The 21,385-nt window shown below is 55.1% G+C and overlaps 1 protein-coding gene across 6 annotated transcripts; it reads right to left on the reverse strand.

Annotated features, from left to right (window-relative positions):
* Positions 1 to 1,162: 1,162 nt before the first annotated feature.
* PDLIM7 (PDZ and LIM domain 7) lies at positions 1,163 to 21,327 on the reverse strand. 6 transcript variants are annotated; one of them, XM_019964719.2, is made up of 15 exons: positions 21,184 to 21,259; positions 20,507 to 20,656; positions 20,140 to 20,245; positions 16,417 to 16,568; positions 16,305 to 16,335; positions 15,694 to 15,812; positions 15,289 to 15,309; positions 14,896 to 15,032; positions 14,705 to 14,741; positions 13,703 to 13,764; positions 13,323 to 13,560; positions 11,745 to 11,925; positions 1,859 to 1,979; positions 1,657 to 1,772; positions 1,163 to 1,502 (listed from the first exon to the last, which is right to left on the reverse strand). In XM_019964719.2, exons 3-15 carry the CDS (start codon positions 20,233 to 20,235, stop codon positions 1,416 to 1,418), a joined length of 1,398 nt encoding a protein of 465 aa, XP_019820278.1. In that variant the 5' UTR covers positions 20,236 to 20,245; positions 20,507 to 20,656; positions 21,184 to 21,259; the 3' UTR covers positions 1,163 to 1,415. The 6 variants fall into 6 exon arrangements, with proteins under 6 accessions (XP_019820278.1, XP_019820277.1, XP_019820281.1 ...); XM_019964718.2 differs by lacking the exon at positions 20,507 to 20,656 and having other exon boundaries at positions 21,184 to 21,327; XM_019964722.2 differs by lacking the exons at positions 15,694 to 15,812; positions 20,507 to 20,656 and having other exon boundaries at positions 15,293 to 15,309; positions 21,184 to 21,327.
* Between the last annotated feature and the right edge of the window lie 58 nt (positions 21,328 to 21,385).

Genomic DNA, 21,385 nt, shown 5'->3' on the forward strand with positions numbered 1-21,385 from the left:
CTCCTGCTCCAGGGGTCCTTGAGAAGACACAACATAGAGGCCCTGCTCTTCTCTTAAAGGGAACAGGCCCAAGTACCTGTTGAGAATGCCAGCAACTTCAGATGTGCTATAAAGTTCCTCATGCCAGCCAGCCCTGGAGGACAGGTGGCTATGGGGGCACCATGTTCTCCTGGTCTAGTTTGGGGCCTCTCCTCAGTCCCTCTCCAGTTCAAGCCTGGAATAGAAGGAATGACAGTCCCCTTGGGGTAGTGGAGGGCACCAATGGGATGCAAGAGGCCCGGGGGAAAGATGGGGCCACCGCCAGAGCCTCCAGGTTTGGAGGCAGCAGGCAGAGGTGAGCTCTGCAGGGGCATCCCTGGAGCGTGGTGCTCAGCACTAGCCAGTCTCAGGATGGTGTGCCCAGCTTCAGGCCTGGTTGCTGGCCTGGCTCGTGGCTCAGGGGCAGTGCCACTCTGGTCAGGTCTCCTAAGCTTTCGTTTACGAGACTAAGTGCAGAAACCCCCCAGGGTTGCTGCATGAGACAATGGGAGGAATGACTGGTATACTCCGGGTGTTTCTCTTCTCACTTCTCATCCCCCACGTCTCTACTCCAGGCCTGGGACCAGTCGCTGCCACGTGGCTTGTTGCTCCTTCCTTCCCCTGAGCCCTGCCCCTCCTCCCAGGCTCTCTCCTTCTGCTTACCCTGCTCATGGCTCCCAGAAGCTCTTTCTACAACACAGATCTGAACATTCTGTGCCTGGCTCTCCCCACCGTGCCCTCAGGAAGCAGTCCCAGCTCCTCATCCTGGCACTTCCAGGCATGCTGGCATTTCCAGGACTGGGGGGCTGCCTTCTCCAGCCCCTTTCTTTGCCTGCAGCATAGGATGGCAGCAGCCCCTCTGGACCCTCACTTGGGTGTACCATTTTCCACATTACACCCCTGAGGATGCCCTCCAACTCCTCTTCTCTTGACTGCCAAGCCAAGCCAGACCAGGCACCTCCAACTTCTGTGGGTCCTGGGCCCAACACGTGAGATTCCCCTTTGCCTCCTCCTGCTGACCATGAGTCCTCCCTGTCCCCATCACGGGTCCACCAGGACAGTCAGCCCTGGAGAATTTAATCTCCACCCTGCTACAGGCCTCAGATCACATCTTTCTTGATGCACCGGGCAAGCACACACCAGACACAGCTGGAGACAGATTTATTGTAGCACTGGACGTGAGCAGGGGCCGGTGTGGCCAGCACCAGTGTGCGAAGGTGGTGGAGGGAGTAGGGGAGGTGAAGGGGGTGGGGCCCGGGGGACCCCAGGCTCGGGCCAGGAGTCGGGGTCAGGGCAACTTTTGCTAGCCCTACCCAGAAATCTGGAGTGATGGTTCCAGAATCAGCAAACCCCTCAGGTTGGGTAGGCTGGGGTGGGCAGCAGTGGGTGGGAGGGGCTCACACATGGGAGAAGGCATGGCTCTTGCAAAGGGGCTTGTCCTTCTTGGAGTAGAAAGTCTTTCCTTCCAGGTTGATCTGACATATCTGGGAACGGCCAAGGTGCAGTTACGAGGGGTGGGGGTAGCAGGAGAGGGCCCTTCCCAACCTCTTAGGAATCCCAGAGGCAGGGGTGGGAGGGAGGCAGGTGAAGAACACAGGGCTCTGGGGACAGGGCCTGGGTCTGAAGAGGGGTACTCACTGCGCACACAAAGCATGTGTCATGCCAGCTAAAGCCCAGTGCCTCCAGGAAGCGGTCCCCAGCATCGATCTTGAAGTCACAGCCTCGGCATTTTGTGCCAAACATCTTCTCATAGTCTGGAGACGCAGAGAGAAGCAAAGTGGCGGGGGGACTTGGGTTCCCCCCTGCCCACAGCCCGCCCTCTCAGCCGTCCCAGCCATACCTGGCTCGCAGTAGGGGGCCCCCTCCTCCATATAGAAGGCCCTGTTCCGAATGGGCGCCTTGCAGGCTGCGCAGGTGAAGCAATGCACGTGCCAGGTCGTCTTCAGGGCGTGCATGACCTCCTGAGAGGAAGCAACAGGCGCTTGGCAGCTTGGCACCCTCCTCTCCAGAGCCCGGGACAGAGGCAGGCTGGCTGGGGCCCCCTTTCTTTCCAGATAAATGTTTGATCTGCACACCCACTGCTCCCACTTTCTCTTTCCAACCCCAAGGCATCCCTGGGGACATCCACTGTGCTGTGCTGTGCTTAGTCACTCAGTTGTGTCCAACTCTTTGCGACTACATGGACTGTAGCCCACCAGGCTCCTCTGTCCATGGGATTCTCCAGGCAAGAATATTGGAGTGGGTTGCCATGCCCTCCTCCAGGGGATCTTCCCGACCCAGGGATCAAACCTAGGTCTCCCTCATTGCAGGCGGATTCTTTACCATCTGAGCCGCCAGGGAAGCCCATGAATACTGGAGTGGGCAGCCTATCTCTTCTCCAGGTGATCTTCCCAACCCAGGAATCGAACTGGGATCTCCTGCATTGCAGGAGGAGTCTTTGCCAGCTGAGCTACCAACTGGTGGCTGTTCACTAGGCTACATCTGAAGTTCTGCTCCCAATCTCCACACACTCCCCCTTGCACATTCCCACAGCGTGTCTCAGTGGATGGTGACTCCATCTGCACGGGCCAAATTCCTTGCTTTGTCCCTTATTTCAGGTCCACACCAAAGTCTGGCTGGGCTCTCCTTCAAAATATATCCAGATACTGGCCACTTCTCACAGCCTCCCTGATGTGGAATGTGAGCCTTAGGAACCTTTGACCTGTATGAGTGCACAAAACTGGCTTCTGTGCTCCTTCCTCTGCCCCTGACAGCCTGATATCAACCTGTGCTCGGCTAGTTTCTCCTCTGCTTGAAACCCTGCCTAGTCCACACTGCTCTAAGCAAAGGGCAAAGCCCGGGGAAAGGCCCAGAGGCCAGCAAGACTGACTTCCGTCCCTCTGCTCCCGCCACGTGGCCTCCTGTCCATGGTTGATGCACCGGGCATACCGTCTTAGGGCTTCCCACCAGCTGCCCCCTCTACCTGGACTGCTTGGCCCAGATATCTGCTAGGCTCAGCCCTCACCCTCTTCAAGATTTTGCCCAAAGGTCACTTTCTCCTTAAGGCCCACGCTGACACGATCAGCTCATATGCCAACCCCCTTTCCCAAAGCCATGCTTCCAATAGCTTGAACTCTGCATTTCTTCCTGTACTAACATGTGTTTGTGTTAGCCAGTCAGTCATGTCTGACTCTTTGCAACCCCATGGACTGTAGCCCACCAGGCTCCTCTGTCCATGGAATTCTCCAGGCAAGGATACTGGAGTGGGTTGACATTCCCTTCTCCAGGGGATCTCCCTGACCCATGCGAACCTGGGTCTCTGCACTGCAGGCGGATTCTTTACCATCTGAACCATTAGGGAAGCCCCCCATACTAGTATACCACCAGGTAATTTACCTCTTGCGTCTCTTGCTTATTGTCTGCTCTCTATCGCCTTCTTCCCGATCTAGTATGAGGTCCCAGAGGGCATGAACTATTCACGTTTCTGTTAGCTGGTATATCCCAACAGTGCCTGGCCCATGGGTAGGCATCATAAGTGCTTGTGAGCTAAGTTAACCTGCTCTATTGGAGGCCTGACAGAGCAGAGGCCACAGGTGGGCTGAGCTCTCCCTGGGGCCAACCAGGTGAGCAGCACTCATGCCTGGAGCAGGCAGAAGGCAGTGTGGAACCCTAAGGGATGTCAGATCGTAGGTTCAGCCAGATCTTAGCTGGGTGGCTTGCCCAACAGCTTTACCTCCTCATGACACTTGGCTCCTTCACTGTTGAACTGGGAACCTGATCCCAGCTTTGCCGGGTTGCCGTAAGGATGGTCCCACATCTGAGGCCAGGGGTCCCAGACCCGGTGCCTGCCAAGGCTAGGTGGCAGACACAGTGGGGCAAGGCGGGGACTGTGTCATGGGAGAGCACGTGTTGCGTGTGCAGGGCGGGGTGCTGACCGCTTCATTCACGAATGCCTATAAGGCTCAGGTTGAAATCCAGGTGTTAAAGTCAAATCCAATTTTTCAAAATTGGCTGTTACTTTAAAAATGAAACGGAGGCTTCTCTGGTTAGGAGCCTGCCTGCCAATGCAGAGGACACGAGTTCGATCCCTGGTCCAGGAAGATCCCATACACCGAGGGACAACCAAAACTGTGCACCACAATTACTGAGCCCTCAAGCTGCAACCACTGAAGCCTGCGTGCCCTAGAGCCCGTGTGCCACCACAGGAGAAGAACTGCAACAAGAAACCACAGCTAGAGAGCAGCCCCCACTCGCCGCAACTAGAGAAAGCCAGTGCACAGCAACGAAGACCCAGAGCAGCCAAAAATAAATAAAAACAAGTCTTGAAAAAAAGACTTCCCTGGTGGTCCAGTGGTTAAGAATCCACCTGCCAATGCAGGAGACACAGGTTCAATCCCTGGTCAGGGAAAATTCCACATGCTGCAGAGGTAGCCAGACCCATATGCCGCCATGCCGCCAACTACTGAGACTGTGCCCCAGGGCCCATGCTCTGCAGCAAGAGAAACATAGTGAGAGGCCCATGCACCTCAACGAAGAGTAGCCCCTGCTTACAGCAACTGGAGAAGGCTCTTGTGCCGCAACGAAGACCCAGCAGAGCCAAAAACAAATAAACAAATAAATTTTAAATAGAAACTATTTAAAACAATAATAATAAGTAAAGAAACAGTGTGGACAAAGCAAGACATAAGTATGGGGCACCCCTGGCTCTCAGCTGGCTTGTCCGTTGGCCGCTATAGAAACTGTCAAGGGAATTCCCTGGTGGCCCAGTTGTTAGGATTCACTGCTCACTGCTGAAGGTGCAGGTTCAATCCGTGGTTGGGGAACTAAAATCCCACAAGGTGTGTGGCACAGTCCCCCAAAAATCTGTCATTTCTCACATATACCTCACAACCAGCCTGGCCAGGAAGTTACTGCCACTCCCATTTTAGCAAGGTCCAGAGAAAGTGATCTGTCCCAGATGAGGGCTGGGGGAAGGAACTTGGCTGTGGGCCAACAGGACAGGGTCTCGGCAGGAGCATGGGGAGCCCAGAGCTGGGCCCAGTGGGCATGTGGACAGGGAGGCAGGTATCTGAGCCAGTTCTCCATATCCACCTTATGCCCAAAGCTTCCGACATCTGTCTGCCCCTCCCGTCCCATCACCCTAACCTCGGCCTAGCGGTTCCGTTCCCCTCCTCGAGTTGTCTCCCCTGTCCCAGGGGAAGCGCGATGAGGCACATCTGACCTCAGCAGTCCCCAGCTCCGGAACCCCTACCGTGGCCCCTGCCCTCAATTCCACCTTGTCTCACACCCTCCCCAGGCGTTGCCTTGTGACACAAGCTGTTCCCTCTGCTTGGAACATTCTCTCCTGACCCTCGTCCAAGCTAATTCCTACTGATGATAAGTTCAGCTTAGAGGCCGCTTCCATTCACTCCTTAAGGTGTTAAGTGACCACTTTCTATACATGTGTTAGTGTGTTAGTCTCTCGGTCATGTCCGACTCTTTGCGACCCCATGGACTGTAGCCTGCCAGGCTCCTCTGTCCATAGAATTCTCCAGGCAAGAATACTGGAGTGGGTTGTCATGGCCTCCTCCAGGGAATCTTCCTGACCCAGGGATCAAACTCAGGTCTCACACATTGCATGTAGACTCTTTACCAACTGAGCCACCAGGGAAGCCCTTCCTATATATGAGATACAGCATTACACATGAGCAAAAGAGCCCTGGTCCCAGCCCATGAATTTCACACTGGAGAAGAGATGGGACAAAAGGATTGGAGGGCAGTAGCAAACAGTGGGGAGCCTGGCCAGGTGGGAGGGTGGGTATCAGGGAAAGTGCCCCTGAGGAAGTGTTATTTGAATCCCAGATGAGAAGGAATGAGGTAAAGAGAGTGCTAATGGGTATTTCTATCAGAGTACAGCCCATGCAAAGGCCCGCGGTGAAGGAAACATTGCATTGAAAAGATGGAGCTGCCTGTGTCGCTGAAGCCCCAGAGTGACGGGGGCTGGTGGTGAGTAGCGAGGCTTGACAACAGTCTTCCAGAGGGTCCCCAGACTAGGACACGTCCCCTCTAATGTGTCCATCCCATCCCCCAGAGTTCCCCTCCAAGTCTGCTGAATCAACCAGATGGTCCTGTGTTTCCCCATGTTCTGAGCTCTAAGAGCCTGAAGCCCATGGTAAAGTGAGACAGTTAGGTTCCTGCCCATCACCCCGCACACACTCCTCACTGACCCCGCTAGAGGGTGTGGTCTGTCAGCCCCCTCGCAGCCCCTGCAAGAGGGGAAGCTGAGTACCCCTGGGCCATATGTGGAACCACTGGGCTGGGGCAGGAGCAAGGCTTGCCACCTTATTCTGGGCATACTCTAGGACCCAGGAGCTAGTCAGGCTCTGTGAGCCTTGCCTCGGTATCTGCAGCCTGGGCATTAACTTTGTCCACCTAGAACTGGGGCAGGGCAGGACGAGAGTGCGATGTAATGTAGGCGGGGCTGTCAGTGAACAGAACGTAAGGGCCTTGATCTGTGGGAAGCAAATCCAGATGCCAGCTTAAGAAAGGTCCTGGGGGGACTTCCCTGGTGGTCCAGGGGTTAAGAGTCTGTCTGCCAATGCAGGGGATACTGGTTCAATCCCTGCTCAGGGAAGATCCCACATGCCATGGGCCAACTAAGCCCGTGTGCCACAACTAGTGAGCCTGTGCTCCACAACAAGAGGAGCCACCTCAATGGGAAGCTCGTACACCGCAACCAGAGAGTAGCCCCCGCTTGCTGCAAATAGAGAAAAGCCTGCACAGCAATGAAGACCTAGTGCAGCCACAAATGAATCAATAAATAAAATTTAAAAAAGAAAAGTCCTGGGTTCCAGCCCATTCTGATAGAACAGTCCAACACAGGATCGATTAGGCTGGTGGGGAAATGACTGTAATCTTGGGCAAAATTTCCTCATCTGTAAGATGAGAATAATCAAACTGACTTCATAGTATAATTGTGAAGCTGGATGCCCACACATAGAAAGTGACCCACAACACAAAACTGTGATAATATCCTTTCTCCCCTTCTAGTCTACTGATGGAATCCTCACTTTTTGCTGGGCACATAGCTGTACCAAAGAGACATTTCCCAGCCTCCCTTGCAGCTCAGTAATGTCATGTGACTGAGTTCCGGGCTATGGGATGGAAGCAGAAGGGCTGGATGGCACCCACAGCCCAATCCAAAAGGAAATCAGTCCTGAATATTCATTGGAAGGACTGATGCTGAAGCTGAAACTCCAATACTTTGGCCACCTGATGTGAAGAACTGACTCATTTGAAAAGACCCTGATGCTGGGAAAGATTGAAGCCAGGAGGAGAAGGGGATGACAGAGAATGAGATGGTTGGATGGCATCAGCGACTTGATGGACATGGGTTTGAGCAAGCTCCGGGAGTTGAAGGACAGCTCCCTGTCCTTCTCTGGCATGCTGTAGTCTATGGAGTCACAAAGAGTTAGACACGACTGAGCGACTGAATTGAACTTATCTTCTAAAGATGGCTCCCAAGAACCTTCCACTCCTTCTTCCTTTTCCAATTTCTTGCTGAGAAAAGAAGTGAAGCGAAAGGCAAAGGAGAAAAATATACCCAACTGAATGCAGAGTTCCAAATAGCAGGAAGAGATAAGAATGTCTTCTTAAGTGAATAATGCAAAGAAATAGAGGAAAACAATAGAATGGGAAAGACTAGAAATCTCTTCAAGAAAATTAAGAGATACCAAGGGAATATTTCATGTGAAGATGGGCTCAATAAAGGACAGAAATGGCAAGGACCTAACAGAAGCAGAAGAGATTAAGAAGAGATGGCAAGAATACACAAACTGTACAAAAAAGGTTTTAATGACTTGGATAACCATGATGGTGTGGTCACTTACCTAGAGGCAGGCATCCTGGAGTATAGTCAAGTAGGCCTTAGGAAGCATTACTATGCACAAAGCTAATGGAGGTAATGGAATTCCAGCTGAGCTATTTCAAATCCTAAAAGATGATGCTATTGAAGTGCTGCACTCAATATGTCAGCAAATTTGGGAAATGCAGCAGTGACCAGAGGACTGGAAAAGGTCAGTTTTCATTCCAATCTCAAAGAAGGGCAATGCCAAACAATGTTCAAACTACCACATAATTGTGCTCATTTCACATGCTAGCAAGACAATGCTCAAAATCCTTCAAGCTAGGCTTCAACAGTATGTGAACCAAGAACTTCCAGATGTACAAGGTGGATTTAGAAAAGTAGAGGAACCAGTGATCAAATTGCCAATATCTGTTGGATCATAGAAAAAGCAAGAAAATTCCAGAAAGACATCTACTGCTTCATTGACTAAAGCCTTTGACTGTGAATCACAACAAACTGTGGAAAATTCTCAAAGAGATGGGAATACCAGACCACCTGACCTGCCTGCTGAGAAATCTGTATGCAGGTCAAGAAGCAACATTTAGAACCATACATGGAACAATGGACTGGCTCAAAATTAGGAAAGGAGTATGTTAAGGTTGTATATTGTCACCCTGCTTATTTAACTTATATGCAGAGTACATGATGCAAAATACCGGACTGGATAAACCACAAGCCGAAATCAAGCTTGCTGGGAGAAATATCAACAACTTGAGATATATAGATGATACCACCCTAATGGCAGAAAGCAAGGAGGAATTAAAGAGCCTCTTGATGAAGGAGAAAGAGGAAAGTGAAAAAGCTGGCTTAAAACTCAACATTCAAAAAACTAAGATCATGGCATGTGGTCCCATCATTTCATGGCAAATAGACTGGGAAAAAATGGAAACAGTGAGAGACTTTATTTCCCTGGCTCCAGAATTACTGTGGACAGGGACTGCAGCCAGGTGCTTGTTAAAAGACAGATGCTTGTTCCTTGGTAGAAAAGCTATGATGAACCTAGACAGCATATTAAAAAGCAGAGACATCACTTTCCTGACAAAGGTCTGTATAATCAAAGCTATAGTTTTCCAGTAGTCATGTTCAGGTGTAAGAGTTAGACCATAAAGAAGGCTAAATGCTAAAGAAAGATGCTTTTGAACTGTAGTGCTGGAGAAGATTCTTGAGAATCCCCTGGACAGCAAGGAGATCAAACCAGTCAATCCTAAAGGAAATCAACCTTGAATATTCATTGGAAGGACTGATGCTAAGGCTGAAGCTCCAATACTCTGGCCACCTGATATGAAGAGCTGACTCACTGGAAAAGACCTCGATGCTCAGAAAGATTGAAGGCAGGAAGAGAAGCAGACAACAGAGGATGAGATGGTTGGATGGCATCACCAACTCAATGAACATGAGTCTGAGCAAACTCTGGGAGATAGTGAAGGATAGGAAAACCTGGTGTGCTGTAGTCCGTGGGGTCGTAAAGAGTTTGACACTACTGAGCAACTGAATAGGAAGCCGATTGCAGCATGGAAATTTTGCCTGAAGCTCAAGAGGTATCTTGGACTATGAATGGTAAGTAAGTCAATGCTAAGATGTCGGAGAAACAAGATACAGGAGCCTGGATCTGCCTGCGTGTCCCAAACTGCCCACCTCTCGACTTCCTTAGGTGAGAAACAGCTGTCATTATTTTTTCTGTCACTTGTCGTCAAGGCAATTATCACTAATATGACCATTACTACGGAGCTCTCTGGGCTTCCCAGGTGGTGCTAGTAGTAAAGAACCCTCCTGCCAATGCAGGAGATGTAGGAGACGCAGTTTCAGTCCCTGGGTTGGGAAAATCCCCTGCAGGAGGGGATGGCCATCCACTTCAGTATTCTTGCCTGGAGAGTCTCCATGGACAGAGGAGCCTGGTGGGCTACAGCCCATAGGGTCACAGAGTCAGACACGACTGAAGTGACTTAGCACACATTCATGCACAGAGCTGTCTGGCCACATCTGGAAGCTCTGCCCATGGATCCAAAAGTAGGGAGTGCTGGAAGTCCGCAGCGCTTGTTGCTGCTCTGGTTTGGCCCCCATGCTCTGCAGCCTTGGGCAGTTTCTGCCTCTCTCTGCACTTCAGTTTCCACACAGGCACAGCTGAAACCTCCCTCAATTTGTCACCCTGCCTGTTACGCTCTTCTTTCCTTAGGCTGCTCACCCTCGACATGCTTGGAGTCCCCTTCCTCTGTGTGAGTTCCTGGGGGCAGGACCATGCCTGTCTCTTCACAGGGTATTCCCAATGTGGGGCACACTGTCCACAATGAATGGGAGATGGTAGATAGGGCATCACTCTCGGCCCATAACATGTGCTGACCCAAGTCCCAAGCCCAGCTCCAGGTGGCAGCTAGGTTGCCCTGCAGGAGACCAGGCCAGGCTCTGCTGCATATTTAAACTCAGTAGAAAGAACAGGATTTTTTTTAAGACTAGATTTTTAATATATATATTATTTATTTGGCTGCATGGGGTCTTAGTTGTGGCACAGGAGATCTAGTTCCCTGACCAGAAATCGAACCCAGGCCCCTTGCATTGGGAGCACAGAATCTTAGCCACTGGACCACCAGGGTATTACCAAGAATAAGATTTTGAATCACAAGTTTTTGAACCTAAATTTCTGCCTTTGCAAATCAATAGTTCTGTGTCCTTCAAGCCTATCTTTAGAGACTCCGTTTTTCATACGCATTCGAATTCAGGGCAGCAGACTGCATTAGCCTCTCAAAAGCCAGTCACAACCCCCTTTTGCCTTCCTCTCTTATAGAGAACAGTAGCTAAAATACTGGATTTGCCAGCTTTCCTCACTCGCCCAGGTGCTCATACAATAACAATTCCAACAACTGAGATAAAGATGCAAGTTCCTGGTTTTTCTTCCAGAGTCAAAAGGCAAAACCTTATTAAAAGAAGATGCCTGCTCCTTCCCTCTTCTTCCCACCTGCAACAAGAATGTGAGCCTGGGGCTTGAGCAGTCATCTGGCAACCATGATACAATAAGCTTGAGGACAAAGGCCTACAGGCTAAGGATTTCAGAACTAAAACACAGGAAAAGCCGAAAGCCATCCATGAGCTGTTCTACCCCTGGCATTCTTGTAATTGAAGTAAATATTACCCCTTCTGTTTCAATCTCTATACTGGAGTTTTTTCTATTACTGAAGCTGAATGCAATCCTAACACAGTAGCCATCTCTTGTTTCGGCCTGACTAGCACTTACCTCCTCTCTTGGGGTAATGTCACCTAGGTTTTATTTTCAAGGAACCAGTCCGGTGGTTCAGGCAAGGCCACCAGATCCCGTTCCAGAGGTGGGTATCACCCAGGCCTGACCAACTAGAGTCACAGGGCTTGATTCAGAGATGGGCATGTGAAGCAAGCCAGGCCAACGAGCATCAGCACTGGGACTCGATGCATCAGCTGGCACAGAGGTGCTTTCTTTCTCTCTGTGATGCTAACCTGGGGAGATGTAACCCTGGAGCCACTGATGTAGCAGCATCTTTGCCACTTTCTATGGAAAAGCATGCTGGGAACAAAGCCAACACAGATGAAACCAGAGGCAAGTGGAAGGAAGACTCCTGAAGACCTGGATCTGCATTCAACTGGGCCAGATGTTAGCAACCCTCAGCCTTTCTGACTACTGGCGCCAAATCTCTCCTGCTTGAGCCCTTTAGAGTTAGGATTTAGGTCACCTGTTCAGACAATCCTGGCTAATGTAAAGTAAGGTCGATGTAGTAGCCCGATTGTGAGGCTGGTAAGGTTCCAACGGGGTCCCAGCCCAGGAGCTGCTCAGCACTCCTCAATGCTGAAGAGTCAGGCTTGCCTTCCTAGTCCCCCGCCAGCTGCCAGCCCCACTCACGCCAGTGATCTTCTTCTTGCACTTGGCACAACTGGGTGCATAGCGCACATCGTAGCAGGGTGGGCAGAAGATGGCCCCCTTCTCCTCGAAGAAGCCACCCTCTTCCAGAACCTTCCCACACTGGCTGCACACAAACTCCTCAGGGTGGTATGCACGGCCCAGCGCCACCAGGTAGCGACCCCTGCAGGGGAAAGCGAGGGCAATGAGCAGGAGTGAGTGCAAATGAAGTTGGGGTTCATGGCCAACACCCCATAGTGTTTACCCCACACCCATTATGAAACCTTGACAAGAACATTCATTCTCTTCATTTCCAAACAGGGAAGCTGCTGCTGCTGCTGCTAAGTCGCTTCAGTCGTGTCCGACTCTGTGCAACCCCATAGACTGCAGCCCACCAGGCTCCCCCATCCCACTCCAGGCAAGAACACTGGAGTGGGTTGCCATTTTCTCCTCCAATGCATCAAAATGAAAAGTGAAAGTGAAGTCGCTCAGTCATGTCTGACTCTTAGCAACCCCATGGACTGCAGCCCACCAGGCTCCTCTGTCCATGGGATTTTCCAGGCAAGAGTACTGGAGTGCGGTACCATGGCCTTCTCCAAAAAGGGAAGAGACAGGCTTGAATGGTGACTTGCCTAAGATCAAACAGCAAGACAAAGCTTTCTACTGTGGGACTTCCCTGGTGGTGCAATGGTTAACAATTTGCCTCCCAAGGCAGGGGACACGGGTTCAATCCCTAGTTGGGGAACTAACATCCCACATGCCTCAGGGCAACTGAGCCCGTGTACCACAACTAGAGAGCCCATGCATTGTGACTAAGATTCCATGTGCTGCAACTAAGATCAGATGCAGCCAAATAAATATTTTAAAAAGCTGCACTGTTTTGATGACAGGAGGTGAGGGAGAAGAGTAGTGTCAGAAAAGGGAGGACGGGGACACTGGGTGAGGACTGCTGACATGAGCCTAATAAGTTGAACCCAAGGGGTTGGTGTCCTGGGGGACAGGAGGCCTGGAGTACCTGTGAGCCCTGAAGACCAGTGGGCACTTGAGCTGAGCCTGGTGCCCACTCTGTTCCGCTGGCCTGTTCCATCTAGGCTGGAGAGGGACCCAGCCATCCCAGATAAATGGGGATGTCTGAACGAGGGGTTGCTTTCCAGAGCTTAAGAGCTGACAGGAGTTGAGAGCAGGGCAGCGCCTCAGATGAGAACTAGGAAGGTTCTGGGGCCTGACACAGATCCGATTCTGGGGGCTGTGGGACTCGGCTGGGCCCTGGGGAGCAGTGCAGACGGGGAGGAACTTAAAAGGCTTAGCAGAGAGAGACCAAGTGAGCAGGAAGGAGAAAGGCAGAGGGGCTGGGAGCAGGGAGGCCATTCCTAGCCCAGAGAGCAGCGAGTCTAGGGCTGCAGCTTGGCTATGTCGTTGGCACCCCCTCCATTTTACCAGGGCAAATGTTGGAGAGAGGCTGAGCAGGGGGCAGCTGAGATGAGTAGGGAGATAGACGGGAGGAGCAGCAGTCAGAAAGACACCAGGGCTGGAGTTCCGGTTCAGGAAAAGACCAGGGTAGGAAGGAACGGGGCCACCCACCGGATGACCTTGTGGCACTGGTGGCACACGGGAGTCTTGCCGTTGCTGCCACCGCCCCCGCCATGGCCCCCTCCAGCGGCGGCCTGCACGATGGAGGTGCGGTTCTGCATAGGCGTGGGTGTGGCTGGCTGGGTGTGCCGGGTCAGCACCGTGCTGGTCTTGTCTGGGGCGTAGCGCTCAGCAAATGCAGGGTCCACCGCCCAGGGTGGGCGGCTCGTGGGACTGGGGGTGGTAGGGCCTGCCAAGGCCAGGAAAAGTGGCTCCATGGGGGTACCCGGGGACACCACAGGACAGTGGGGAGAGCCCGGGGCAGCTTGGAGGGGCCCGCCCCCCATGCCTCTGGTGGTTACCCACCCTTCCCCAAGTCCATGCTCTCTCACCAGGCCAGGGTTCCTGGGGTGTAGCTGAGGCTGGGGTTGGGGCTTCCGTCCTGGGCACCTGGCTGTAAGATCTGTCATTCAAGGCCCTGCACAGCCGAGGCTCCTGGCATGGCCCCACCCCCCAACCTTGGTCCTGCTGGCCCCATGAGAGATGCCTGGGTGCATGACAGCAGAGGATCCAGGTCCCCCCAGGGCATGGATGGGTAGGGCAATTTCTCCTGGCCAGGTTCCAGCTGGCTGGTCTGTCGCACAGGGCTGGGAGGTGAAGCAGGGCTCTCGCTTCTGGGGCTGCTCGTGAGGGTCCTTCTGATGGCAGGGGCCCCTTTTGGTGGGTACCCCCACCCACTGAGACCCATACTGGCAGGGCCCACACTGGATCTGAACCATCTAACACCCCTGACCCCAAATGCAAACCAAGTCCACAAAGATAGAGAACAGAGGCAGAGAAAGCAGGGCTGAGAATGTTTATTTTCATGCCCAAAAAGCCAGCACAGACCTGGCAGACAGCAGTACCACAGGGCAAAGAGTGAAGGCAGCAGTGTCAGATGGAGCCAGGCCCTGTGCCAGGAGGGCAGCTGGGGCCAGGCCAGCAGGAGGCTCAGTCCAGGGGCAGAAAAGGGATGGGTGAGGCAGGCAGAAGCTGGAGGCGCCAAGGGGAGGTGCCCTGGGGCGGAGGAACAGCAAGAAAGAGGCAGAGAGGGCAGCCGGCCGGCGAGGACCAGGCTACGACTGCACGTTGAGCACATGGGCAGAGCGCTGGTGGTGCCAGTCCCGGAGGCGGGTGTAGCGTGGGCTCTGCAGCTCCAGGACATACTTTTCCCTGAGGGGCAGAGAGAGAAGGAGGAGGAAGTGGAAGGAAGGAGAGACGGAAGGGAGGCAGGGAGGGAGGACCAGAGGAAGGAAGGAGAAAGGATGAACCTGGCTAGGGATGGCCAGGAGCAGACAGGGCTGGAATGGGAGAGGCCGGAGATGAGAAGGAGGGGCTGCAGCATGTCCTGTTACCTTGATTTCTTCAGGTGCTCCTCATCCGGGTCTTGCACTGAGAGGGCAGAGGCAGACTTTGACCAAGAGCAGACAGAAGGCCACCCCAGCCCTGAGCCCTGGTAGAGGGTGCCAGAGCCAGGCTCCAGCTAAGCCCGGGTCTGGGCTGGGGACCAGGAGCAGAGTCCGCCCTTCCCTGGGCTGGCACTTACTGAACTCGGTGCCTGTGAGGTGGGCGAGGATGCGGAAGGAACGGGACTGGCCTGTCCCAGGCCTCGGCCGCCAGTCCTCTGTGTCCTCCATCAGCCGCTGCTTGCTGGCATCTGGGACCAGCGGTCGGAGCGGCTGTCTGTGGGGAGGGTGTGGCTCAGAACCTCATGCTGGGGTGGGCAGCAGGGGCGGCCCCTCCCCGGACTTGATACAGGTGGGCTAGAGTGATGGGAGGACGGCAGGGCAAGGCTAGGGCCCTGCTGGGTGAGGGGTGGGGCAGGGAAGTGAGAGGGGAGGAGGGCAACCAAGGTGAAAGGAGGGCAGCCAGAGTGGGGAGGGGCCACCACCCAGAGTGCCAAAAGGAAGGAAGAGAGGGACAGGCAGAGGGGGCTCACTGACTTGTCAGGGGTCTGCACCTGTGAAGGAAATAAGACAGATGGACAGATAAAGGCACAAAGAGATAGACAAGGGGAGGAAGAAAGATGGCAAGGGGTCAGAATAGCCAGGGGGAAGGCTGCACTGAGTGTCTGGGCTCAGTCGGCCATCATCAAATCCCAACCCCAGGCTACCACCGAGGAGGGGTCGGCGCGCTGCCTTGCTCCCAGCCCCCAGGAGGGCCGGCCCAAGGCAGGAGCCACACCCACGGTGGGGCCCTGTGCCTGCAGTACCCGCCCCAGCCACCAGGGGTCGCTGTCGCACGGTTCCGGCCAGGCTGGGGCGCAGCACAGGCAGAGCAGCAGCGGGCAGCCGGCGGGCGTGCGGTGGTGGAGACATGGCGTGGACGGGCAGGACAGACATACCCATTCTGCTGCGGGGCGCTGTCTGCGGGCGGGTTCGCCCCGAAGGGTCGGGCCGTCTTGTTGAGGGAGGCGCTGGGTGCAAAGGTGTACCGCGGGGGGTCCGCGGCAGGGGCCAGGGCCTGGGCAGAGACAGAGCGGGGAGGGCGGGCAGGGCGGGAGGCGGCAGGGGATCTGGCCAGAGTGGGGCGTCCCCTGGCACGAAGAGGCCAGCGGTGCTCCAGCCCTACCCCCACACATCTGGCCTGAGGCTCCGGGGAGGGGCGACTCAAGTTTCAAGGGGCCCATTTGGGAGCAATGATCTCAGCCCACGCAGTCCGAGGGCGGGTGGGCTAGTGCAGCTTGCAGCACAGGCCGGCCGGAGAGAGGGAAGGAGGCAGGCAGGCAGACGGATGGACCAACAGGCAGACATGCATGGTGCTCTGACCGTGCGGCAGTCCCTGGCCCAACTCCCAGTTCCCAGACTCCCCAGCTCTGGCGTCCACCCTCTACTCCCGGCCAGGGATGGGGGAGGGGGGGCGGCGGGTACCAAGGCTGCACCAGGGAGGGCAGGTGAGCCTGGATGTCCAGTCCCACCCCGCCTGCTGCCCACATATCCCAAGACCATCCCCTACCTTCTGCGGTTTGCTCTGAGCAGGCTGAGCCCTAGAAGAGAAGGGGAAGTGGTGATGATGGGCCACACCCAAGGGCACGCCCACCTGCCGGGGCTGCTCAGCTCAGGCTTACCTGCTGAGGCTAAGGCTAAGGCGCTCCCCGCAGGCACGGATCTTGTTCTGGGCTTCGATGTGTGTGAGGCCCCCCGCGTTCTCTCCATCAATACTCAGTACCCAGTCACCCACGGCCACGCCAGCCTGTGCAGCTTTACCTCCAGGGGTGAGCTATGGAGAGATGGAGGGTCATGAAGGGCCAAGACTCTGCAGACCAAACTCAGGCAAACAGCAGCCAACCCTGCCCTTCCTCAGCTGCCCCACTCGCAGAACCCAGGGGTCTCTTCATTCAATGTGTTTCTGGACTACTGTTGAATACTAAAGCCATCTGGGAGGGGGTGGGGCTCCCTTGAGCTTCACCATCACCTCAAACACTCCGCTTATACATTCATTCACCTCCAGGGACCCTCCTCACGTTTCAGAAGCTGCTGACATCAACACATAGCCACCTTCAGGCTAAAACCCAAGTGTCTCAGCTCCGACCAAAGCTTTTGAGGCCCCTGCTGGCCTCTTGCCCAGGCCATTCCACCCACCAGACCTGCCCTCTGGCCTGTGCATGTGGGCATGAAATGTGCATGTGTGCTTGTGGCATATGCATGAGCTGAAACCATGAAGATGACTTCTGGGAAGTGGGGGGCTTTGGCGAAAACAGAGAGGAATGGGCTGCCTAGGGTGTGAGAGAATCCAATTACTTATGAAGACCTCAAGTGCAGAAAGAATTGTTCTCAAGGTTAGGAAGCACCAGTTTTATGGCCCAGGGTGGGGTGTCTCCCAGGGTCTGGATACAGGTGACCCTGAAGAACCCAACTGGGCCTCCCAGCCCTCTAGCCTAGTGGCAACAACACAGGCAGAAGTAGCACTGCTGTTGGTAAGTCTAAGCCCGCAGGTCTGCCTGGCCATCTGGCAACGCGCTTGGCCTTGAGCTGGCTTGTGCGGAAGTACTGGGGGGTAGAACCACACTTCACAAGTTGGGGAGGTTTGCGGAGTACAGGCTGCCTGTGACCCCATAAGGCTCCTCGGTGGGCCGACACTCAGAATCTGAGTTCAGGCGGTAAGAGGTTCCAGAGAGGTGGCAGAGGGGTCAGACCCAGAGACTGATGGCACTAGGGCAAGAAGGGAGAGCTTGGTTTGATGGCTCTACCTCATGCTTCAGAAGTTAGAAGGGTAAGACAGCTGGGTGGCCTTTTCTTTACTTGCTAAGTACTAACAGCAGTTTACATTTATCGAGTACCTAGTATTACCACATACTGAATCCTCCAAAAACCCTGTGGAGGAGAGCCTGGGAATATACCTATTTTATACATGGGAAAACAGAGAGGTTAAGTAACTTGCTTCTAGTTGCCTAGCTAGCAACTCAAGAGGCAGGCTCAGGCTCCACCCTATTAAGGCACCTCTGTTGAGAAAAGTAAAGTGAAAGTGTTAGTCCCTCAGTTGTGTCTGACTCTTTTGTTAACCCGTGGACTGTAGCTTCTCTGTCCATGAAATTCTGCAGGCAAGAATACTGGAGTGGGTTGTCATTTCCTTCTCCAGGAGGTCTTCCCAACCCAGGGATCGAACCCAGGTCTCCTGCATTGCAGGCGGATTCTTTACCATCTGAGCCACCAGGGAATTGTTGAGAGCTGGGGCTCAGAGGTCAGCCCTCTGAATGGAAAGATTCTCTGACCCTCAAGCTGGCTTTGGGGCTTGGATCCCCTATCTTACCTCTAGTTCAATTCAACCCCTTATAATGGGCATGGGTGAGTGATGCCCTTGAGGGGAAGTGACTTACTCAAGGTCACAGTGAGTCAGTAGAAGGGAAATCTGGTCTGGCCACTCCCTACCCACACGGCTCGCTCCGGGGAAGTGTGGGCTAAGCCCATGGAGGTGGGAGTCTCAGGTTGAGCTGGAGCTGTTGGCTCCCAGAGAGGGGATGGGGAACTGGCAACTACTTCCTTCTCTGGGATGAGGACAGGAGGACACAGGAGGGACAGAGGAGTGGTCAGAGGTGGAGACAGAAGCAGAAGAGACCTGGGGATGGGGGGTGGGGTGTGTCTGCAGAGAAAAGCAAGGAGGCCCAAGGGACCAAGGAGAGGAAAAGCCAGGGGGCTGGACACTACACAGAGTAGGGGGTGAGTCAGCCTGAGGGCTCCACTGAGCAGCCCAACCCCCAAGTCCCAGACGTTACCTCATCTCCCAGGCCTGGGCCTCCAGCCAGCCCTAGCCCCTCCCTCTCCTCCTCCATGCTAGGGTCAGGAGAGAGGGAGGGGGCCCAACCCAGCTCTGCAAAGACCACCCTCACTCCCACCCACCAGGGCCTAGGTCCAACTCCAGGGCTGGGCTCAGCCAGTGACCCCACCCACATGCTGGGGCTGCTGACAACAGAGCCCGAGCTCAGAGTGCCCCCAACAGGCCACATCTGAAAGTCCATCCCTTAGGCTGCTTTGTTGGCCATCCCCACCAATGAAGAAACTGAGGCTCAGAGGTCAGCCAAGCTTCCAGCCACACTGACCAGCACTTTCTCAGGAAGCAGAGTATAGGATGAGTTCCCAGGGCTGGCAAGGCTTGAGTATTCTGTACAGGCTGGGTGTAAATAGTAGGGAGACCAGTGCCCTTAGCTACCTTGCTGGCAGAGCAGCTTCCAGGAAATCCCACGGAAGGGTCCCTGGGAACAGTGAATGCCTGCAGGTCCTGGCCACCAAGCCCAACTACAATAGACTCTACCTTGGGGCCCCCTCAAGCTGGGCTCTCTAGGCCCCTCCAGGCTGTGCCTGCCCTGGGCTTCATGCCAATAGCTGCCCACCAGGAGCCTGGATGGGCCTCTCTGGACAAGCGGATATGGGGACAGGAAGTCCCCACCCACTCCTGACCCCCAGACTACAGTCAAGAGACACCAACCCAAGGGCTGGCCTCACCCTCTCAGGGCAGGCACTTTGTTCTCTGTGTCCCACAACTGATCCCACAGTCATAGCCACAGCCTGGTGATCGGCTGAGGGGCCCACTGATGGGGTTCAGGGTTCCAGGCCTAGGCCAGCCTTCTTTAGTTCTGCAGACTCCAGCCACCAGTTGGCTATCCCAGCATGGGGCTGCATTCTTGGGCTTATAAGGCAATCCCCCTGCCACAGGGAGGAGCCAGCCTCCAGCTCCACCCTCACCAGGACAGGCTCTCGGGAGTTGAAGTCAGAGCCCTAGGGACCCAAAGACCACTGCATCCTGAATGGAACCAGTGAATGGGATAAAAGTCCTCACCTGGGCTGGAGAGAAGCACCTTATTCACCCACAAAAACTGCAGGCCATCCCTGTGTTTGAAGCCCCATGCCTGCTTTGCCATGGAACTGATGAAAGAGTTCCTTCAATGAGTCTTGAGTTATCTCATTTGAATAAACAGGGTGGTAGTTGCTATTCCTTAGGTGGCAATGAGGATGAAGTGAGCTCCTGCAGTCAGAGTGCCCTCCGAGAGGCCTAGCACCAAACATTGCTCTTCAAGCAGTTTATAGACACTTCTTGGAGACCGCAGGCTCACCTCCTGAAGAATGGGCACACTCCTGAGCCTAGAAGGTGCAGTGTAGTGCTGTGGAAGTCTGAGGGCTTCTTTCCCAGTATCTACCAAGTTGGGAGTCCTTGTGGCAAATGCCCACAGCTCTGGACCTGGACACCTCCTGGTCTATGACCTCGGCTCATTCCTCCTCAGACTCCTCCTGCCACCCACTGGAGATCTGAGTACCCAGGGACCCCCAGGGGAACCCTTCCCTCAACCCAGGCTCACCCGGGAGATGGAGAGGGGTACATTGAAGTCCTTGCCCCCCTGCAGCCGGAAGCCCCAAGGTGCTGGCCCCTCCAGCACCACCTTGAAGGAATCCATAGTGCTGCTCCTGAGAGGAGAGAAAAGGTGAGTGATGCACGGTGGGTGCACAGGCAGTCCCAACTCTGGACACCAGCCTTGGACTAGTGCCAGGCAAGCACTGGCAGACGTTGAGCACACCCAGGGGGAGGGTAGGCAGGCACCCTGTTAGGTCGGGCTGGGCTGCTAGCTGGCAGACTGACTTTGGAAAGACAGGGGCAACCCCCCTTCCCCAAAGGACTGGGGCGGGGGGATGAAGGGAGCCCGCATCCAGTGTTAAGGTTCCTCTCACCCAGGAGTGGACAGCAGGACTACTTTGGCATGACTTCCTTCCCAGCCAGTCTTGAGTCTTGGTCTGGACAGCAATGCCAGTCCAGGGCCGGCGCTCCTCTCCCCCGCCCCCAGGTCCCCACAGGCAGGCCTCGGCTGGAGCCTGCTCGGACTATATAAGGCGTGTAAACTGACACTGTTCGGAGAGAACACGGGGGCTTGGGCCGCGAGGGGGAGGGGTGCGGAGGGAGGCGGCTGGAGCGAATCCTAGCCATTCCAAGCCCAGTCGAAGCTACTGAGAGCCAGGGCAGGACCCCTGGGAGCGCTGGGTTCTGGGCGGGGGCGCGGCCCCTGGGGGAATGGTGGGGGCTGGGACTCCAAAGCGTGGCCAGGAAGAGGATTTATCCTGCAGCCCAGTGGGGTGGTGCCTCCCACACAGGACTGCTACCATCCCAACGTGACTCAGTTTCCCCCTGGGCCCCAAGCACTGGCCGAGTCCCAGGCGCAGGAAGCGGCACAGGCGCCAATCAGCCCCGCCGCTGCCGGCTTCGCCGCAGGAAGGCGGGGGCGGGAGTAGGGGCGACGGCCCTTCGGAGGAACTGCAGAGCTGGTTACGACCCCCAGCCCCCTCTGGGGTCCCCATTAGGCCTCTGCCCCCCGCCTGGTCCGGCCCGAGATGCCCCGCGCTGTCCCAAGTACCTCCTGGGCCCCACCGGGGCGCTGCTCCACGGCAGGCTCCAAAGAGCCGCGTTGGGATCCGCCGCCCGAGTTCTGACCCCGCCCCCGCGGCTGCCATCCGCTTTGAGCCCGCGTAGTGGGGCGGAGCCAGATGCCCCGCCCCCTTCAAAAGTCGCGGTCGCCGGGCAATGGGAAGCCCTACCCAATCCTTCCGCCCCACCCA

Source organism: Bos indicus, chromosome 7 (genome assembly GCF_029378745.1).
Source record: "Bos indicus isolate NIAB-ARS_2022 breed Sahiwal x Tharparkar chromosome 7, NIAB-ARS_B.indTharparkar_mat_pri_1.0, whole genome shotgun sequence".
Lineage (NCBI taxonomy): Eukaryota > Metazoa > Chordata > Mammalia > Artiodactyla > Bovidae > Bos > Bos indicus.

What these genes read in the sequence shown, in the direction of transcription:
- PDLIM7 (XM_019964718.2), bottom strand. Translation starts at nt 20,235, where the DNA reads ATGGATTCCTTCAAGGTGGTGCTGGAGGGGCCAGCACCTTGGGGCTTC. An exon ending in CCTCACAGGCACCGAGTTCA is followed by an intron (nt 14,742 to 14,895) that starts GTAAGTGCCAGC and finishes CTGCCCTCTCAG; the next exon opens with TGCAAGACCCGGATGAGGAG. An exon ending in CAGTGCCACAAGGTCATCCG is followed by an intron (nt 11,926 to 13,322) that starts GTGGGTGGCCCC and finishes TTTCCCCTGCAG; the next exon opens with GGGTCGCTACCTGGTGGCGC.